Source organism: Felis catus, chromosome F1, assembly GCF_018350175.1.
Source record: "Felis catus isolate Fca126 chromosome F1, F.catus_Fca126_mat1.0, whole genome shotgun sequence".
Lineage (NCBI taxonomy): Eukaryota > Metazoa > Chordata > Mammalia > Carnivora > Felidae > Felis > Felis catus.
Genome location: NC_058384.1, coordinates 36,054,578 through 36,072,396, shown reverse-complemented (window position 1 = coordinate 36,072,396; position 17,819 = coordinate 36,054,578). Strand labels below are relative to the sequence as shown.

The window sequence follows — 17,819 nt, the reverse complement described above, 5'->3', positions numbered from 1 at the left end:
AAATGAAGAGTCCGCCCCTTAACCTACTGAACCCAGGCGCCCCTCACTTTTTTAAACTGTTATAATTTAAAACTAGCTGTTTATGATATTTTATGATTTCTACCCTAAAACAAAACTTGTCTTTTCTCCTCTGAAAAACAACGGACACAATTTGTTTTGTCATTGTCGGGGTTTTGCATTCGACAAATTCCTGCCGGGCTATGGGCTATAGATGCAATTAAGATTTTATTATAATTTTATTTTCTTGTTGAATCTTGTTATTATTAGTGGCTTTTTTCCTTATCATGAAGTGAGATAGGGTAGGAAGATATATTTGACCTGTTAGATGTTATTATGGTGTAGAGTTTTGGTGACCAATAATTATTAATCCTCTACTATGTCTAAATTGTACATAATATGTTTTGGTTATTATACATCACTACTTCTATAGTCATTCAAAATGTGTTCTTTGATTACAGCCTAAAGAAAAAATTATTATTTCTGTTAACTGGACACCATTAAAAGAAGGCCGAGTACGAGAGATTGTGACATTTCTTGTAAATGATATTCTGAAACACCAAGCTATATTACTAGGAAATGCAGAAGAAAAGAAAAAGAAAAAGGTAATAAGTTTTAATCATTCTGTGATTTACTTTAAGAAAATAGTAACATATAAGAATCATTTTATATTTATATTTATATTTTGATAAGTCTAAAAGTAACATGTCTGATATTGCTAATTTAAAGGTAATTTTCAGTAGCTGTCAACCTAATCTGTATGTTTTGCTTATTTTTGCAGAGGAGTCTTTGGGATACAATTAATAAGAAGAAAATGTCAACTTCTTCAAGTGATAAGAGGAATTCCTATATTCAAAATGTTAATACAACATTTTGTGTTTCCCAAAAAGCTGACAGAGTTCGGAGCCCACTACAAGCCTGTGAAAATTTGGCTATGAAAGAAGGCTGTTTCCTAACAGAAAACAATTCTTTAAGCCTTGAAGAAAATAAAATACCAATATCACCTATTAGTCCCATTTTCAAAGAATGCCATGGTGAGACGTCCTTGCCTCTTTCTGTACGTCGATCTACTACATACACATCTCTTCACGCATGTGAAAACGGGGAATTGTTGAAAGTAGAAGGTGCCGATGGCTCGGAAGATTTTAATTTTAATGAGAAAGTGACAAGTGAAACTTCCTTTAGCTCCATACATAATATGAGTGGCCAAATTGAAGAGAATAGTAAGCTTATTCTTACCCCGACCTGTTGTTCAACTTTGAACATTACACAAAGCCAAGGAAATTTTCTAAGTCCAGATTCCTTTGTAAATAACAGCCATGCAGCTAATAATGAACCAGAGGTAGCTACATGTCTTTCATTAGATACGTTTAGGAAAGATAATTCAAGTCCTGTGCATTTGGAATCAAAAACTGTACATAAAACTTACCGGACAATTTTAAGTCCAGATTCTTTCATAAATGACAATTATGGACTAAACCAGGATCTAGAACCAGAGTCAATTAACCCAATTCTGTCCCCAAATCAATTTGTAAAAGATAATATGGCATATATATGTATATCTCAGCAAACATGTAAATTATCATCATTATCAAATAAAAATTCTCAGGTCTCACAGTCTCCTCAAGATCAGAGAACAAATGGAGTTTTACCTTGTTTTCGTGAATGTCAGGGTTCACAATCTCCTGAAGCTATTTTTGAAGAATCCAGAACTTTAGAAATGAAGTCAGATTGCTACAGTTTTACAAAAAATCAGCCTAAATTTCCTGTAATTCAGAATATTTCTAGTTACAGCCATGATAAACGTACAAGACGCCCAATACTTTCTGCCACTGTTACTAAAAGCAAATCCATTTGTAGCAGAGAAAACCAAACTGAGGCTAATAAACCAAAGGCAAAAAGATGTCTCAACAGTGTTGCAGGTGAATTTGAAAAACCAACAGATACTCAAAACGAGAAAAGTGGTTTTCAGTCTTGTCTTCCAGTTATAGATCCAGTGTTCAGTAAATCTAAGAGTTATAAAAATGCAGTAATTCCTTCCTCAAAGACTGCTTTAGTTGCTCGCAAAAGAAAGAGTGAGGGAAACAAGGAAGATGCAAATGTGAGAGTTACGGTTACAGAACATACAGAAGTACGAGAAATCAAAAGAATCCATTTTTCTCCCGTGGAATCTAAAATGGCAACTGTTAAAAAAACAAAAAAGATGATAACACCCATCTCAAAACATATTAGCTACAGAGAGAAATCAAACCTGAGGAAGAAAACGGGTGAGTCTTGTTTGTAAAATCTTTAATGAAAGCATACGTATAAGGAGCATATTTTCTGTTTCTTTTGGTTTAGTAAATGTCCTGTTGATAAGCTTGCATTAAGTTGTACTTTTCGTTTACCAGTTTGCTTCGTACAAGATGGAAAAGGGTGGGGCTGAATTCTAAAATCCTTTTGATTTTGTTCTTACTTAAACTTTGATATTTTGTTCATTATGATGTTTTTGCCTTAATTTTAATGTAAAAAAAAAATACTGCATTAAAATATTTACCTTGATTACCCCCGTTACTTGGTATCCACCTCAAGTTTTACACCCAGGGGAAAGTACTTCACTTGCCTCACCTTAGTCCAGGCCCTGACTGGAAGAGCTAGTGGTGTCCCTGGATCCCATATTACCATCTGAGAAAATGCAGAAGTTGTCTTTACATACTCTGTGTACCCCATGACATTATTCTCCCTCAGCCTTTACTCAGCCATTAATTAGCAACATAGATAGAGCCCCAGAGCTCTACATTCCTTTGGGAAAAATGTCATTGTTCCTTCCCCAGTACAACTGGGCCACCAAGACTACCTCAAAAACAGGACTAATTCCATCATGCCCTTTTAACCCAAATTACCTCATGGTAGTTAAGGTCCAGGAAGGGAAACAAACCACTCTACTTATTTAACAGATAATTTAAAAGAATCCTAGAGCTCCTAGGAAGTATCACACATCTGTATTATCTCATTTCTCTTTGAACGTCCCTTCCTTAATTTGAACCGTTTTCTATATCTCTCCAGCTCTTTCAAGTGTCTGTGCCCTCTGGACTTACTCTCTTTCATTAGCATTATCTTTTCTAAACATTCCCTCAGTTTCTTGCCTTGCTGAAACCTGGCTCTCCCCTGAAAACACTGTTTTCATTGCCACCTTCTCAAGTTATGTCTGTTTTCTTTCGTATTCCTCTGACCTTGGGCCTCTTAATGGAATAGTGGACCACCTTCCTTCTCACATCTACTATTGTTTCTCCTTTCTTCCTTGAAAAACAAACAAAAAACAAACAGCAACAAAACAGCTTGAAGCTCATTTTTCATTCTCTTCCACCCATGTTCTTCCTTGTTACAGTAAAAGATTACTCTCAAGATTTTTACATTTGGCTTCTCCAAAACTACCGTCATTATCCTTTATGATTTCAAAATCCTTGTAGTGTATCCTTTGAATATTCTGGCCTTTTGATTCCAACGTACCTAGGCCACACTCTCCTAAAAGTCTCCAAACTCCAATCTCCAATCACCATCTCTGTGATTTTAGCATTTTCTCTTGAAACCCAGCTCCAACATTTTTTCTCCTCTTCATACACACACAATCCTTTAATCTATCATGGTTTCCACAGTCCTCACTCTGACATGTCCTTACTTTCCTACTTACACAGCTTGGATTCCATAACTCATCATCATCATTTAATTCATCGCTCTTCTCCCTCGTTGTATTTGCCTAGGAAATTCCATCCCAATGCAACCCTCTCTGCTCTGTGCTTGAACCTTGCTGGTTGGTCTTTAATGACCACTAATTTCAAGCAAGCCCTTAACTCTTTTTGGCTACATCTTTTTGGATTTATTGGCTTATATCGATTTACTGTAGACTATCTTATCCCTCCGTTCTTTTCTCCTGAAACCTCTAACACCTCTCATTCCTCCTCTCTCATCGTTGATAATAGGAGGTAATATTTACTGAGCATGTGTTCTGTCAGACCCAGTTGTAAGTGCTGTACTATTACCTCATTTAATACTCATAACAATTACACAAAATCATTATAATCAATACAGTATTTTTTAATGTTTATTTTTGAGAGAGTGGAGGGAAGGGGCAGAGAAAGAGAGGGACAGAATCCCAAGCAGGCCCTGTGCTGACACAGATCCTGTGCACACAGCAGATTCTGTGCCCTTCTACCCAAGGACGTTGCTTTAGCAATTGTCTTCTCTGTCTCATATCTTAATTTTTTACTCTCTAATGGGTCATTTCCGATACAAATATGCTGTTATTACTTCCATCTCTTAAAACAAAAACAAAAACACCTCTTATTGATACCACTTATCCCTCCTGCAGCCCCTGCTCCATTCTTCTGCTTTCCTTTGAGCAAAACTCCTTGCAAGTACCTAAGTATTCACTTTGTGATAGTTCGCTGAGATATGGACACGTTTTTTGTGTAAACATGAATTAAAAGGTGCTTTTTCATGCAAAAAAGTCACTTAGAAAGTTGCTTGTATTAGCTGTTTCCAATTCCTCTCCTATTTTTTGAACCCACTTCAGTGAGCTTTTGACGACTTCACTGAAACCTTTCTTATCAAGGTCCTCGATACCTCCCTACTATTAAATCCAGTAGATATTTCTCAATCTTCATCTTGAACTCTTAGCAAACTCTTGGATGCTTTGAGCCTCTGCCTTCTTGGAACGCTTTATTCTGCCATCCCCTCTCTCTCCTGGTTCTCTTCCTATTTCGCTGGCTGCTTCTTGGTTTTCCTTGTTCAGTGCTCTTTATCATCCCGGCCTCTAAATCCTGGAGTAAGTGAAGGCTTAGTCAGTGAACCTTTTTCATACTTTTACTCATTCTGTTAATGATCTCATTCCATCTCCTAGCTTTCAGTGCTGTCCATACATGGCAGCCTCCCAATTGTGTATCTTTAGGATGGACTTCTAATCTGTAGACTCATTAATCCAACATGTAACGTTTTTGCTTCACTGTCTAGTGAGCATCTTTAATTTGTCCAAAGCCAAACCTTTACTGTCCCCTCTTCCATGATACACATACCTGGCATGTTGCTTCCATCACAACACTTGCTACTGTGACCTCTCATCTCAGGCCCAAACCTTGTAAATGTCCTTAAGTGTCTTTCTCTCCAAGCTTTTCTTTATAAATTCAGACAGTCTGTCTGATTCCAAATTCAGTCTATCAACAAATTCTTTTCTTTTTTTTAAGTTCATTTATCGGGGCTCCTGCATGGCTCATTCGGTTAAGCAGCCTACTTTGGTTCAAGTCATGATCTCATGGTTCATGAGTTCGAGCCTGTCATTGGGTCCTGTGCTGACAGCTCAAAACCTGGAGCTGTTCAGATTCTGTGTGTCTCTCTCTCTGCCCCTCCTCTGCTCGCTCTCTCTCTCTCTCTCTCTCTCTCTCAAAAAATATGAATAAATGTTAAAAAAAAATTTTAAGTTTATTTGTTTTGAGAGAGAGACAGCCAGAGGGGTAGAGAGAGAGAGAATCCCAGGTAGCACAGAGCCCGATGTGGAGCTAGAACTCCGGAACTGTGAGATCATGACCTGAGCCGAAACCAAGAGGCTGATGCTTAACCAACTGAGCCACCCAGGTACTCCGAACAACAAATTGTATCTTCTCTTTCTTCCAAATACGGAATCTGATCACTTCTCACCATTTCCAGTGGCACCTGATTTAGTCTGTGTCATTGCAGAGCCTACTAACAGACGTTGTTTTCACCTTTGGCTTCTCTATAGTCTTATTTTCCATTAGCAACAAGGGCAGTACTTTGAACTTGGAGTGTTGTGCCTTCAGCTTTGTTCTTCTTTCTCAAGCTTGCTTTAGCTATTTCGGGGCTTTTGTGGTTCCATGGAAATTTTAAGATTGTTCTATTCCGGTGAAAAATGCCTTTGGAATTTTGGTAGGAATTTCATTGAGTCTGTAGATTACTTTGGATAATATGAACATTCTAACAATGTTGATTCTTTAAATCCATGAGCCTGGAATGTCTTTCTGTTTAGTTTTGTCTTCAGTTTCTTTCATCAGTGTCTTACACTTTTCAGTGTACAGGATTTCACCTCCTTGGTTAAATTTATTCTTAGACATTTTATTCTTTTGATGCAATAGTAAATGGAATTGTTTCTTAATTTCTCTTTCTGATTGTTGTTAGTGTATAGAAATGCAACAGATTTTCATATATCGATTTTGTATCCTGCATCTTTCCTGCGTTCGTTTATTCCAACAGTTTTATGTTGGAGTCTTTAGGGTTTTCTGTATTTAATATTTCATCTGCAAATAGTGACAGTTTTACCTCTCTCTTTCTAAATTGAATAACTGTTATTTCTTTTTCTTGCCCAATTATACTATGTTGAATAAAAGTGGCAAGAGTGGGCATCCTTGTCTTGTTTCTGACCACGTGTCTTCTTCCATTCTTACCTGTTTTTTTCCTCAGTAATTCAAATCTTTCATTTATTTCAAGTACTATAATCAACTTTTATTAACTCTACTCCCTGATGAATTTGCTGCTAGGTACCTTCCCTAAGCTGAATTTGAATTCAGCGTATATGACATCTTGTATGTACCTGTAAACTCTGTTTCTTTGCCTGTGTTGTTTTCTTGTTTCCTATAGATATTATCTGACCAGGTAACAAATTCCTTGAGAATAAGGAACGTACATATATACCTTTTTTATTTTCTACAAGGTGTATAATAAGTGATGAATGAATGACTTACTAAATAAGCCACTGAAGTGTTGACATTTGAGCCTATAGTTTCTTTAAGGTGGCCACCTAGTTGAGCCTCTTTGCAGGGTTTAGAAAGAATTAGACACGCTGAGTATCTGATTTATGAGCCTATATGAGAGCATGGTAAGTCACTAAGAATGACTGACTCTTCTTTCTATTCTGATGAACCTAGGAGAGCAGAGAAAGAAGACAGTTTTCCTAAATGCATTTATTCAGTATTTATAAGGTGCCTGCTGTGTGCTATGCATTGTTCTAGGCTTTATGGATATGAGGGAGAAAAGGTAGAGTTTCTGTGTTCAAGTTGTCTCAGTCCTCTGACTGAGCTATGCACAGGGAATCATGAAAGCACAGAAATGGAGGCACTTTACTTGGCTTTTGTGAATGGCGAGGAGCTGTGAGATGGTTCCAGGAAAGGCTGCTCACAGGATAAAATGACTCCAGGCAGAGGGACTAGCTTCTGCAATGTTTCAGAATGAGGATTTTTTTCCTCTTAATGTTTAAAAGGTTCAAACACAAAGAAACTCAGAACCTAATAACTATCATGTCACAATTGACTGTGTTCCTTATTTTCACAATTGGCGAAGATTTGCAATCCTTCTTAATCAAAACTCAGCAAACTTTTCCTCTAAAGATCCATATAATAAAAATTTAGGTTTTGCAGGCCAAATGATCTCTATTGCAACTACCAGACCTCCACTATTGTAGAAGGAGACAGAGTCATAGACAATGTGTAAGTGAATAAGTGCAGCTGTGTTCCAATAAAATTTTATTTATGTACACTGAAATTTGCATTTCATGTATTTTCAAGTGTCGTGAAATACAGTCATTTTGATTTTTTTCTCAACTTTTTACAAATGTAAAAACTATTCTTGGATTGTCGACTGTACAAAAGTGGCTGGATTTTGCCTGTGGGGCATAGTTTGCCCTCTGCTGTTTTTTATTAGCTCTTCATATTTAGCAGGTGTATAATCTGATGAAACTTGCTTTTGAGGAAGTGAACTGCTATCCTGATATAACCTATATCAACCTAGAAACGATATCACTTTGCCACTGTGACTCTTATTATACTTTTCTTTGTAGGTACCACCTACTGTCTCCCTCAGTCCCCTGGGTTAGATAACCTGGACATCATCTGCAGTTCTCATTCTTCTATCACCTGCCTAGCCAGTGGTTGTTAAGGCTTGTAGGTTCTATTAGAATAACTCTTTCTAATTTGTCTCTACTGCTTCTGTTTTAATTTAAATTCTCATAATAGCTAACTTGCGCTACTATAATAGCTTCCTCTTAGCTTTCTATCTCTAGTCTTGATCCCTTTTATTCCGTTGGCCACTGTTTTCTAAAATGTAAATGGTGGCGTCACCTCCTAGATTTGAGTCTTTCATTGGCATACCAGGTACTTCCAACTGACTAATAGTGCAGGCTCTGGGACTACAGTGCCCAGCTCCGCCACTTACTAGCTTGTGTGACTTTGACCAACTTGCTTAATTGTTCTAAGCTCCAGTATCCTAATTATATAAAACGAAAACCTATTTTTATAGAAAACCTATAGTAACAATAATACACTTCTTATAGGTTTTCTGGGATAATTGCATGAGGTATTCTATATTAAGACTATGCTAGTGCCTGCAGCAAAGCGTTCAAACATTAGCTGCCACTATTATTTTTACTATGAAGTCTTTTCTACTTCTTTCAACCTCTTCTTGTATTGTTTTTCTGATATGTACTTTTTATTCAGGCACATTGCAGTTCTGTCAACAGGCCACATGCCTCATGCCTAGCTTCCACTTTAAGAGTACGCTCAAGTGTATTCCCATTTAGGAAGGCTGTCCTGCCCTTTTAAGTGAAGTTAGCTGTCCCTTCTCCTTGTTCTCATTGCTGCTTAAATGCTGTATTTTTCCTCTATGTATTGTATTGTAATTCCTTTTAAACTTCTGTACTAGACTGAGAACTTCCTAAGGGGTGGGGCCGTATCTCAATTCTGCATTCTCAGTACCTAGCATAGAATCTGCAATATACACATAAAATAAATTGTGATTGAATGTGACTCCTAGCTTCTATAGGCACACAAGATAAAGTATAACTTCTGGTGCAGAACTTCCAGATGTAGGTGTTATTGACCACCAAGTTCATAGCGTAGTACAGGGTACATAGTAGTTATTCAGTATTTGCTAAATGGATGTGATACTGAAGAACCAAATTTAACTTTAAGACAGTTCATTCGTGGAACTTATTTCATTTTTAATGCTATTATTCTACTTTCTAACTTATTTTAGATTCATTAGTATATAGAACTCCTCATTCTAAAACAAACAAAAGGACAAAACCCGTTGTTGCTGTGGCACAGTCTACTCTGACCTTCATAAAACCATTAAAAACAGGTAAGTGTTTACTATCTTTAAAGTCACTGAAAAACTGCCATGGAATGAAGCATGAATGGCATTTGAAATGGAAATGAATTGATACTTTTTTGTTGCATTAAAGCCTCGAGGCATTTTAAAATGTGTCTTCAAATAACAATTAGGATATTTTCTCAGACTTCGGTGAAATTGACTCAGGTAACTTAGGATTTTTAAATAACCAGGAGGTACAGCTCTACTTTTTCCCTTTAAACTTTGATTATATTTGGTACCTAAAACACTTTCAACTGTTTGCACTAAATAGTGGAAAAGCGAATATTGTTCAGTGTTTTAAAGGTGGTTTTGCTAGGAAAAATGGTCTTTTGCTATATATTGCATAATAATGTAAAAGAGAACTTCTCATGCAATAAACCAATTGTATTCGTAGATATTCCTAGACACCCAATGCCGTTTGCTGCAAAGAACATGTTTTATGATGAACGCTGGAAGGAAAAGCAGGAGCAGGGCTTCACTTGGTGGCTAAATTTTATATTAACTCCTGATGACTTCACTGTAAAAACAAATATTTCTGAAGGTAAACATTAAATTAATGTTTAAGTTAAATAATACTGTTTTAACAGATAGTTTTTAATATGAATTTTCATTTTTTTAATTATACATATATATTATAGTTAATGGCATAGCTCACTAATTCATTGACATGAATGCTAAAGATTCATATAAGTGAGAATTTTTAGGGAATTCTGTACTGGAGGTACTAAACTTTTTTTTTTTTTTCTTTTTGCTTACCATTCTTGTTCATCAGCCAATTCAATTCCAGCCTTTCAGGGGAATGAGTTTTATTTTAATGCAAGTTCAGTCTGAATTAACAGTGAAACATGACTACTAAGAAATCCAATTCAATCTTAACCACATTAATAAAGTGTAATGTCCTGGTGAATAAGTCTAATAGCCTTACATGACCTGATCCTTTCAGACATATTGTCTTCCCTTTTTTTTTTTTCTTTTTTTGTCTCCACTTTCACATACCTTAGTTTGAGATGTGTGTAGGAAGACTACAGAATTTTGAGGAATCTTAAAACCAGTTGATATGGAGAAACATCTCAGTGTTTGTTCTGGAAAAGGGAAAACTCAGATGTAGAGCAAGATGGAAACATGCTGTCCTTCAAACATTTGAAGGCTTTTTTCCTGAGAGGAAGGGAAACTTAACTTGTGCTACTCTTGCATAGAAATGATAGGGATCAGTTCAACTCAAGATAAGGAAGAATCTTTGTAAACATTTAAATTGCCAAGCCATCGCATAGGCTGTCTTTAAGATGATGGTTTCTCCACTGTTACAGTGTTCAGGGAGAGGCCAGTCTATATTTGTTAAAGAACAATATATAGGATTTCACATTAAAAGCCCTTTGACTAGATGATCTCTAAGGCTGCTTTTCTTTTTCTCCAGAAGTAAACACAGCCTGATACTTAGTTCTCTTGGGAGAAAATGTGTTTTATAAAATTTCAAATTGCATTTCAAAATTTAATTGAATTTTTTAAAGTCACATTCTTTAAGAGACTTTTTTTTGCTTTTAATTTATGCAGAGGATGGAAACAGAGAAACCAGTTAGGAGACTATTTTAGTCTAGGTTAGAGTTGATTGATAGTGTTTGAACTTGGATAATAGTGGTGGGTAGCGCTAGAAGTAACTCTCACATTAGACTTGGGATCCGTTTTGCAGGTAGAGCTCCAGGTTGAGATGATAGAATGGCCCACGGTATTGAGTGAAGAAGTGACACTCATATTTTGAGATAGGAAAGAGAAGAGCAAGCTTGTAAGGAGCAGAGAGGAAATCCTATTTTGGCCATCTTAAATTGCATGTATTGCTGGATTTAAGGATATGGATCTATAGTTTCACCGGAAACATTCTTCCTTTTGTTTTTACCCAGTAAATGCTGCTACTCTTCTTTTGGGAGTGGAGAGTCAACATAAAATCAGTGTTGCTAGAGCTCCTACAAAAGATGAAATGTCTCTCAGAGCTTACACTGCTCGGTGCCGGCTGAATCGATTACGTCGGGCAGCATGTCGTTTATTTACTTCTGAAAACATGGTCAAAGCTATTAAGAAGCTTGAAATTGAAATTGAAGCTAGGCGGTTGATTGTTCGAAAAGATAGACACCTCTGGAAAGATGTGGGTAAGAAGATATAGAAATCTTGAGATTAGTTCGTTGAAAACACTTGAGATTTTGTATTTTAGAGTCAGATTTGTACATGATTTCACTTTGCTGCCTTCCATCTTATACACTTTAATTTGATCAATATACATTTAAGAATGGATATATATTTAAATTAATTGATTTCATGTGTGTGATTATCTCCTTTTTCCACTGATTTCTCTCCATAAAATTTTATTTATTGTCTCTATTTGATTAGTGGTCTGAGCTTACTTGCTTTTCACATGCATTTCAGGAGAACGGCAGAAAGTCCTGAATTGGCTGTTATCATATAATCCTTTGTGGCTACGTATCGGCCTAGAGGTAAGTATATACACTTCAGTTTTTGAAATGATATACTTTAAAAAAAGTATACTGTAAATTTTTTTATTATTTTTAATACTTTTTATTATATACTTTTATTGTGTACTTTTTTATTATATATTCCTTTAGTAGACTTTTTATTATATATTTTTAATAGATTCTTTAATAAAATATAGTTTCACTTATAAAGTCATTTGGTTAGTTTAATTGACCTTTGAGTATAAAATTTAAGGTCCTTTAATAAATACTCATTAGGTAATTAGATCATGCCATTATGTATTATTGCCATGTCATCACAAAAGAACTTTCCTGGTAGTTTTCTTAAATATCAATAGTTTGGTACTTGATATAATAACAGGTATAGTAAACTCTTTTTTGAACTTTTACAAATGATCATACTGGGCCATTTTAAATATATTTCAAATAATTGAAGCCTCTTTAAAACCCAGTGAGGTGTGTATTACTATTTCCATTTCACTGACAAAACTGAACCTTAGATTTTAAGTAACATGTCAGATGCCAACTAGTAGTCAGGATTTGAGACTATGCCAGTCTGATGCCAGAGTCCGAACTTGTGGCCATGTTGATGTAACTCTTCCCATAAAAACGTTGAATTTGAGTTTTTCACTTGGTGCATAGCTCAATAATACTTAGGATTTTAAAACTGAATGGAAAAGACCTTAGCGGTTGTAAATTAAAAATATGATTTTATTTAAAACATCCTCTCTGTGTTTATAGATTTCTTTCGTCTTTTACTGGTACACTTTTACATTTTCTTTCAGCTTTTTGCCATTGTCATGTGAGATATTCTGTTCTTCAGCTTATTCCAGGTGTTGGAATAGAATGATCTTTGGGACTGAAAGGAATTGTTAGCAATAATTTGGCTCTTATTTATCAAGAAGCTGTGGCACAAAGAGAACAAATGATAAGCTTACTGTGGTCATACAGCTGGATAGTGTCATTGCTAAGATTTCTTATTTCAGTTGAGTTTACTTCGTTAATCAGAAAATTACATATCGACCAGCTCTGCTTCACAAGTCAAATAACTCTAGAACCTTAACTGGAGTATAATCCCTCTATTTGGGACACAGCATTTTGTGCCAAAGGTAAAAAGCAAGAGGCTTAGGTGGAAACTTAATGCCTTTTAAAACTTCTGCTTGGATAAAATGCGCGTATTCCACCAGCCAGAGCACATTATTTGGCCAAACATAAATGAACTAGGACAGCAAGTCCATGGCAGTTGGTGGGGATGTACAATCCTTTTAAAGGGAAGGGAGGGATGAGTCCTTGTGAACAAAATATTTTACCTCACCGCCACACCTTCAGGTTCTGGTAGTGGGCATAACCTTTGAGGATTTTAAGAAAACATCAAAGGCAAAAAACATAAGTAAATAAAAATGCAGTTTTTCTATTTTGGCATATACTTCCTATGCTTTTATCTCCATATTTTGTTAACGTAAGGTTATAGGGTATAATTTGATATGTTTTTAGTTTTTTCTAATCACTTTAAAAATCATTAAACTAGGCATGTTGATGTTGAACTAATTTCGTATTTAAATCATTAATTATAAATGGATCTGAACTTCCCAAATTGTTATCTTAGATTATTTGCAGATGGGTTTCCACGTGTTGACTATTAGAAAAGTTTGAATATTTTCGTTTCTGTTGTACCTTCATGATATACTTAGCGCGACAATTCTAATGGAATTTGAACAATATGCCTACGTTTGGTAGTTTTTGGGTTTTTTTAAATGTTTGTTTCTTTTTGAGAGAGCGTGAACAGGGGAGGGGCAGAGAGAGACAGGGAGACATAATACGAAGCAGGCTCCAGGGTCTGAGCTATTAGCCCAGAGCCCAATGCAGGGCTTGAACTCATAAACTATGAGATCATGACCTGAGCTGAAATCAGTCACTTAATCAACTGAGCCACCCAGGCACCCCATACATTTGATAGTTCTTTAAAGGAAAACATTAAAATGTAAATATCACTTGTCAGATACTTAAGAATTTATCTTAGCCTTGAGCTTTTGCCTTTTTTCATCATACACCATATGCACTAAAAACTGCACAAAACATATACACAGTTTAAAGAAGTTATTTGGCAAATATCCATGTTATTTACATACTATTTAGAAAATAGAACATTAGAAGATCCTTAGAAGATCATAGTCTGCCCTCCCCCTCTTGTATCCCTTTGCTTCTTAAAGGTAACATAGTCTTGACTTTAGCTTTTAATTTCTTTTCAGACAATTTATGGAGAACTCATATCTTTGGAAGATAACAGTGATGTCACAGGGTTGGCTGTGTTTATTCTGAATCGCTTACTTTGGAATCCTGATATAGCCGCTGAGTATAGACACCCCAGTGTTCCTCATCTCTATAGAGATGGTAAGTAGTTCTGCCACCACCGCGTCCTCTCCACACTCTGCATAAATGTTGTCTTCTTATTCTTCCTGTCTCTGTTTAAATTTTACCTTCTTAGAGCTGCCAATATGAATAGTCAGTCCCTCTCTCTACTCTCCTCCCTTTCTTTACCCTCATCATTCCCCATCATTTCCTCTATCACTATAATTATTTTTACCTTTTTATTGTCTCTACTCACCCTATCCCCAGAACTAGGCAGTAAGGCCTGCGGAGATCATAGTAGTTTTAGTTTGCTACCACATATGGCACCCAGGATGCTACCTGCATAGTAGGTGCTCATTAAATATTTGTTGCATGAGATAGACTAAATCACTTGATATCTCTGTGCCTCTGTTTCCTCCTCTATGAACTGGAAATATTAAATGATACCTGCCTCATAGAGTTACTATGAGTAGTACATGAATTCATATATATAAAACACTGAGAAAGGCACATAGGGTTCTATTTATGCTTACTATTACTTTTCTTTATTAGCACGTTGTTATCATATTTTCAGGTGAAACTTGTCTTTCACAGATTAACTTGCTGTGCTTTTTTGTACTTCATTGAAGGTCATGAAGAAGCTTTGTCTAAGTTTACATTGAAAAAGTTGTTGTTGTTGGTTTGTTTCCTTGATTATGCCAAAATCTCCAGACTTATTGATCATGATCCTTGTCTCTTCTGTAAAGATGCTGAATTCAAGGTATAGTTTTCATTTCTTTTATATTTCACATTTAAGACTTTTGCTTGTTTCTGTTGTGCATTTTCTCCTTAAAAACTTTGAAGTTTCCCAAAGAACAGTACTCTGGAGTAGAATAGTGTGTAGTCCGTCTTACTAGTAGTTCTAACCCCACCTAACTTAATGGTTGACCTTTCACCGACACACCCTATTAACTTTGATTTGAGAATCAATGAAACTGTACTTCTGAGGAATTAACTTCCGGGTTGGGGAGCGATTTCACTCCTAATTTAGCATATTATCAAATTAATACAGGGGCGCCTGGGTGGCTCAGTCAGTTGAGTGTCTGACTTCGGCTCAGGTCATGATCTCACGGTCTGTCAGTTTGAGCCCCGCGTCGGGCTCTGTGCTGACAGCTCCGAGCCTGGAGCCTGCTTCGGATTCTGTGTCTCCTTCTCTCTCTGACCCTCCCCCGTTCATGCTCTGTCTCTCTCTGTCTCAAAAATAAATAAACATTAAAAAAAAATTAATACTAATTTTTGGAGTCTATTATTATGAGTAATTTTTTCCAAGGCCTTAAATTGGAAATAGATGTTCATTATTACTGTATGATATAAAACCGACATTTTTTTTCTTTAAATGTTTATTTGTTTATTTTGGGAGAGAGAGAGAGAGAACACATGCAGGAATAGTGGAAGAGCAGAGAGAGAGAGAGAGAGAGAGAGAGAGAGAGAGAAAGAGAGAGAGAATCCCAAGCAGGCCCCGCACTGTCATCACAGAGCCTGATGTGGGGCTCAATCTCATGAACTCTGAGATCATGACCTGAACTGAAACCAAGAGTCAGACGCTTAACCAACTAAGCCACCCAGGCACGCCCTGACATTTTTTTTATACTACCGTTAATTTTACTTTATTTCTATATGCTCAGAAATTTAAGAATTTGTTATTATTGTAAACAAAATTATAATCTTGGCATATAATACCTGCAACTTGTTTCTCCATAGACTAGTAAAGAAATTCTTCTGGCTTTTTCACGAGACTTCCTAAGCGGTGAAGGTGACCTTTCCCGTCACCTTAGCTTTTTGGGATTACCTGTTAACCATGTGCAGACACCATTTGATGAATTTGATTTTGCTGTTACAAATCTTGCTGTAGACTTGCAATGTGGAGTGCGTCTTGTGTAAGTATAAGAAATAGAATTATTTTCCTTAATAGAATAGACTAAAATTTTCTAGAAAACACTTTTCCGTATTTACACAGTCTTTCCTGCTCTTTCATGTAATGCAATAAATTTCAGGATTAAAAAACTTAGGGTAAGTATCTCCAACACTTTGGTAAAATGTGTCAATTTTAAACCATGTCTCCTGTCCACATTTTTTTTCCATGCTGGCAGTGACTAGGGTCACTGTGAGTAGGAACTATTGATGCCCCAGAATAGGAGTTGGGACAAGCACGGAACTAATTAAAATATCAAACATTTAAGTATCACGTGTATCATCAATGATTTCATGAGTACTCCATCACTTGGGACCAATTCTAGCAGTATTAATAACCTTGTTTTACATATGAGGAAAAGTAAGATGAAGTGACAGGCCTTGCCCAAGTTTTATATCATGATATTGAGACATAAACTCAGGATGTCTGGCTTCAAAGCACACAGCATCTGTCAGTAACAAACTAGAATCTTCGAAATTGGCTGTTATGCGAATTCAGTGTGCTGTTCCTGCTTTGGAAGGAGTGGTCGTGAGCATGGTACTATAGTTGACCGCTTTAAGATGTCCACATTGGAGACATTTGTCTTATTTCTAGGAAACTCTCCAAATTTATGTTACATTTGACATTTGTGAGGAAGGGATCTCTGGAAAAATCCCCACTTCTTCAAAAGCAACATACATGTCACATGCTTCCTTCTAAATTAAATTTCCATGAACATTCTTTTCTGATCATATGTTCTCACGGCAAGGTAATAGCTTTTGAACTTTATTGTCAAGGTAATAGCTTTTGAACTTTATTGTAGCTTTCTCTTACTTGAGCGGTTTCCATAGAAGCTAGCGCATTGGCTGAAAATGTTTCACATGTTATTTTTGTATTTAATTTGTTCATTTCATAAATCCAAGCCACCACATCTGTTTTCTGGCCAATAAGAATTCACATTTTTAGACTTTTTCCACTTTCCAGGAGGGGCAGTGATTGGTTTCATGTTTGGTGCTATTTTCCACAATGAAAGACATTTTTTATGTTTTTACAAGAGTTACTGAGGACTTAGCAGTATTGAACATTGATGCTTTTTATTTGATCAGAACCTCTCACTAGTTAAGAGACTTGACCATGCATACCAGATTTCTACTTTCTTCAGCGTCAGCAAAATGATCATAGATCTTTGAAGTTATTTGAGAATGCTTGAGAATGGTTGATGTACTAATGCCATAGGTGATGAGGTGGTCTACTGTTGCAGAAATGCTTCATATGTTGATTGGGCAGTTGACCTGGAATGATCTTAAGTTGCTTTCTAACCTTTAGAAATTATGGTTCTATAAACAATTCTGCCAAATTTTAGCTATATATAATAATCCATTGAAGCTTGCTTTTTTTATAGAAACACTGATTATTGTCTAGTAGATAAAATACTAGTGACCTAGATGATATTAGGGGTTTGAATTTAAATTGGAGTATATGTGTCTTTTTGAGATAGGTGTTCATATTTTTACAATAATCTGGTGTATATAACAGGATGGCTTTGGAATTTGATAAAACTGAGTTTGAGTTCTGATCTCAGTTCTGTCATTATTAGCTATGTGACCACAAGCAATTTACTTAATTTGTCTGGGCTTTGGTTCCTTCATCTGCAAAAAAGTGGGATAATAATGCCTGATTGTGGGATTTTCTATGAGGACTAAGAAAAGACAGCACGTCCTTGATTTGTAGAATACAGTAGCCCCTCCATAAATACACTTTCTCCTTTCCTTTCCCTGTAGAACTCTGTTATTTTGTTCATGTGTTCATTTATGTCTGTCTCATCTGTTTTTTTTTTTTTTTTTTTTTTTTTTTTTTTTTTTTACATTCTGTTCATAGACCTCAAACCCCAGGCTTAAAATGAGAATGACTCTTATTTGCTAACTATGAAGCAA

General features: G+C 36.0%; 1 protein-coding gene across 3 annotated transcripts in view; it reads left to right on the top strand.

Moving 5' to 3' along the window:
• ASPM (assembly factor for spindle microtubules) overlaps positions 1-17,819 on the top strand; it is a 52,223-nt gene that overhangs the window by 1,769 nt on the left and 32,635 nt on the right. For all 3 annotated transcript variants that reach the window (XM_003999347.6, XM_023247980.2, XM_023247981.2), the window contains exons 2-10: positions 459-602; positions 779-2,264; positions 9,010-9,114; positions 9,521-9,667; positions 11,022-11,267; positions 11,542-11,609; positions 13,856-13,997; positions 14,585-14,715; positions 15,696-15,871. In XM_003999347.6, coding sequence (XP_003999396.4) covers positions 459-602; positions 779-2,264; positions 9,010-9,114; positions 9,521-9,667; positions 11,022-11,267; positions 11,542-11,609; positions 13,856-13,997; positions 14,585-14,715; positions 15,696-15,871 — 2,645 coding nt within the window. The remainder of the gene's footprint in view (positions 1-458; positions 603-778; positions 2,265-9,009; positions 9,115-9,520; positions 9,668-11,021; positions 11,268-11,541; positions 11,610-13,855; positions 13,998-14,584; positions 14,716-15,695; positions 15,872-17,819) is intronic.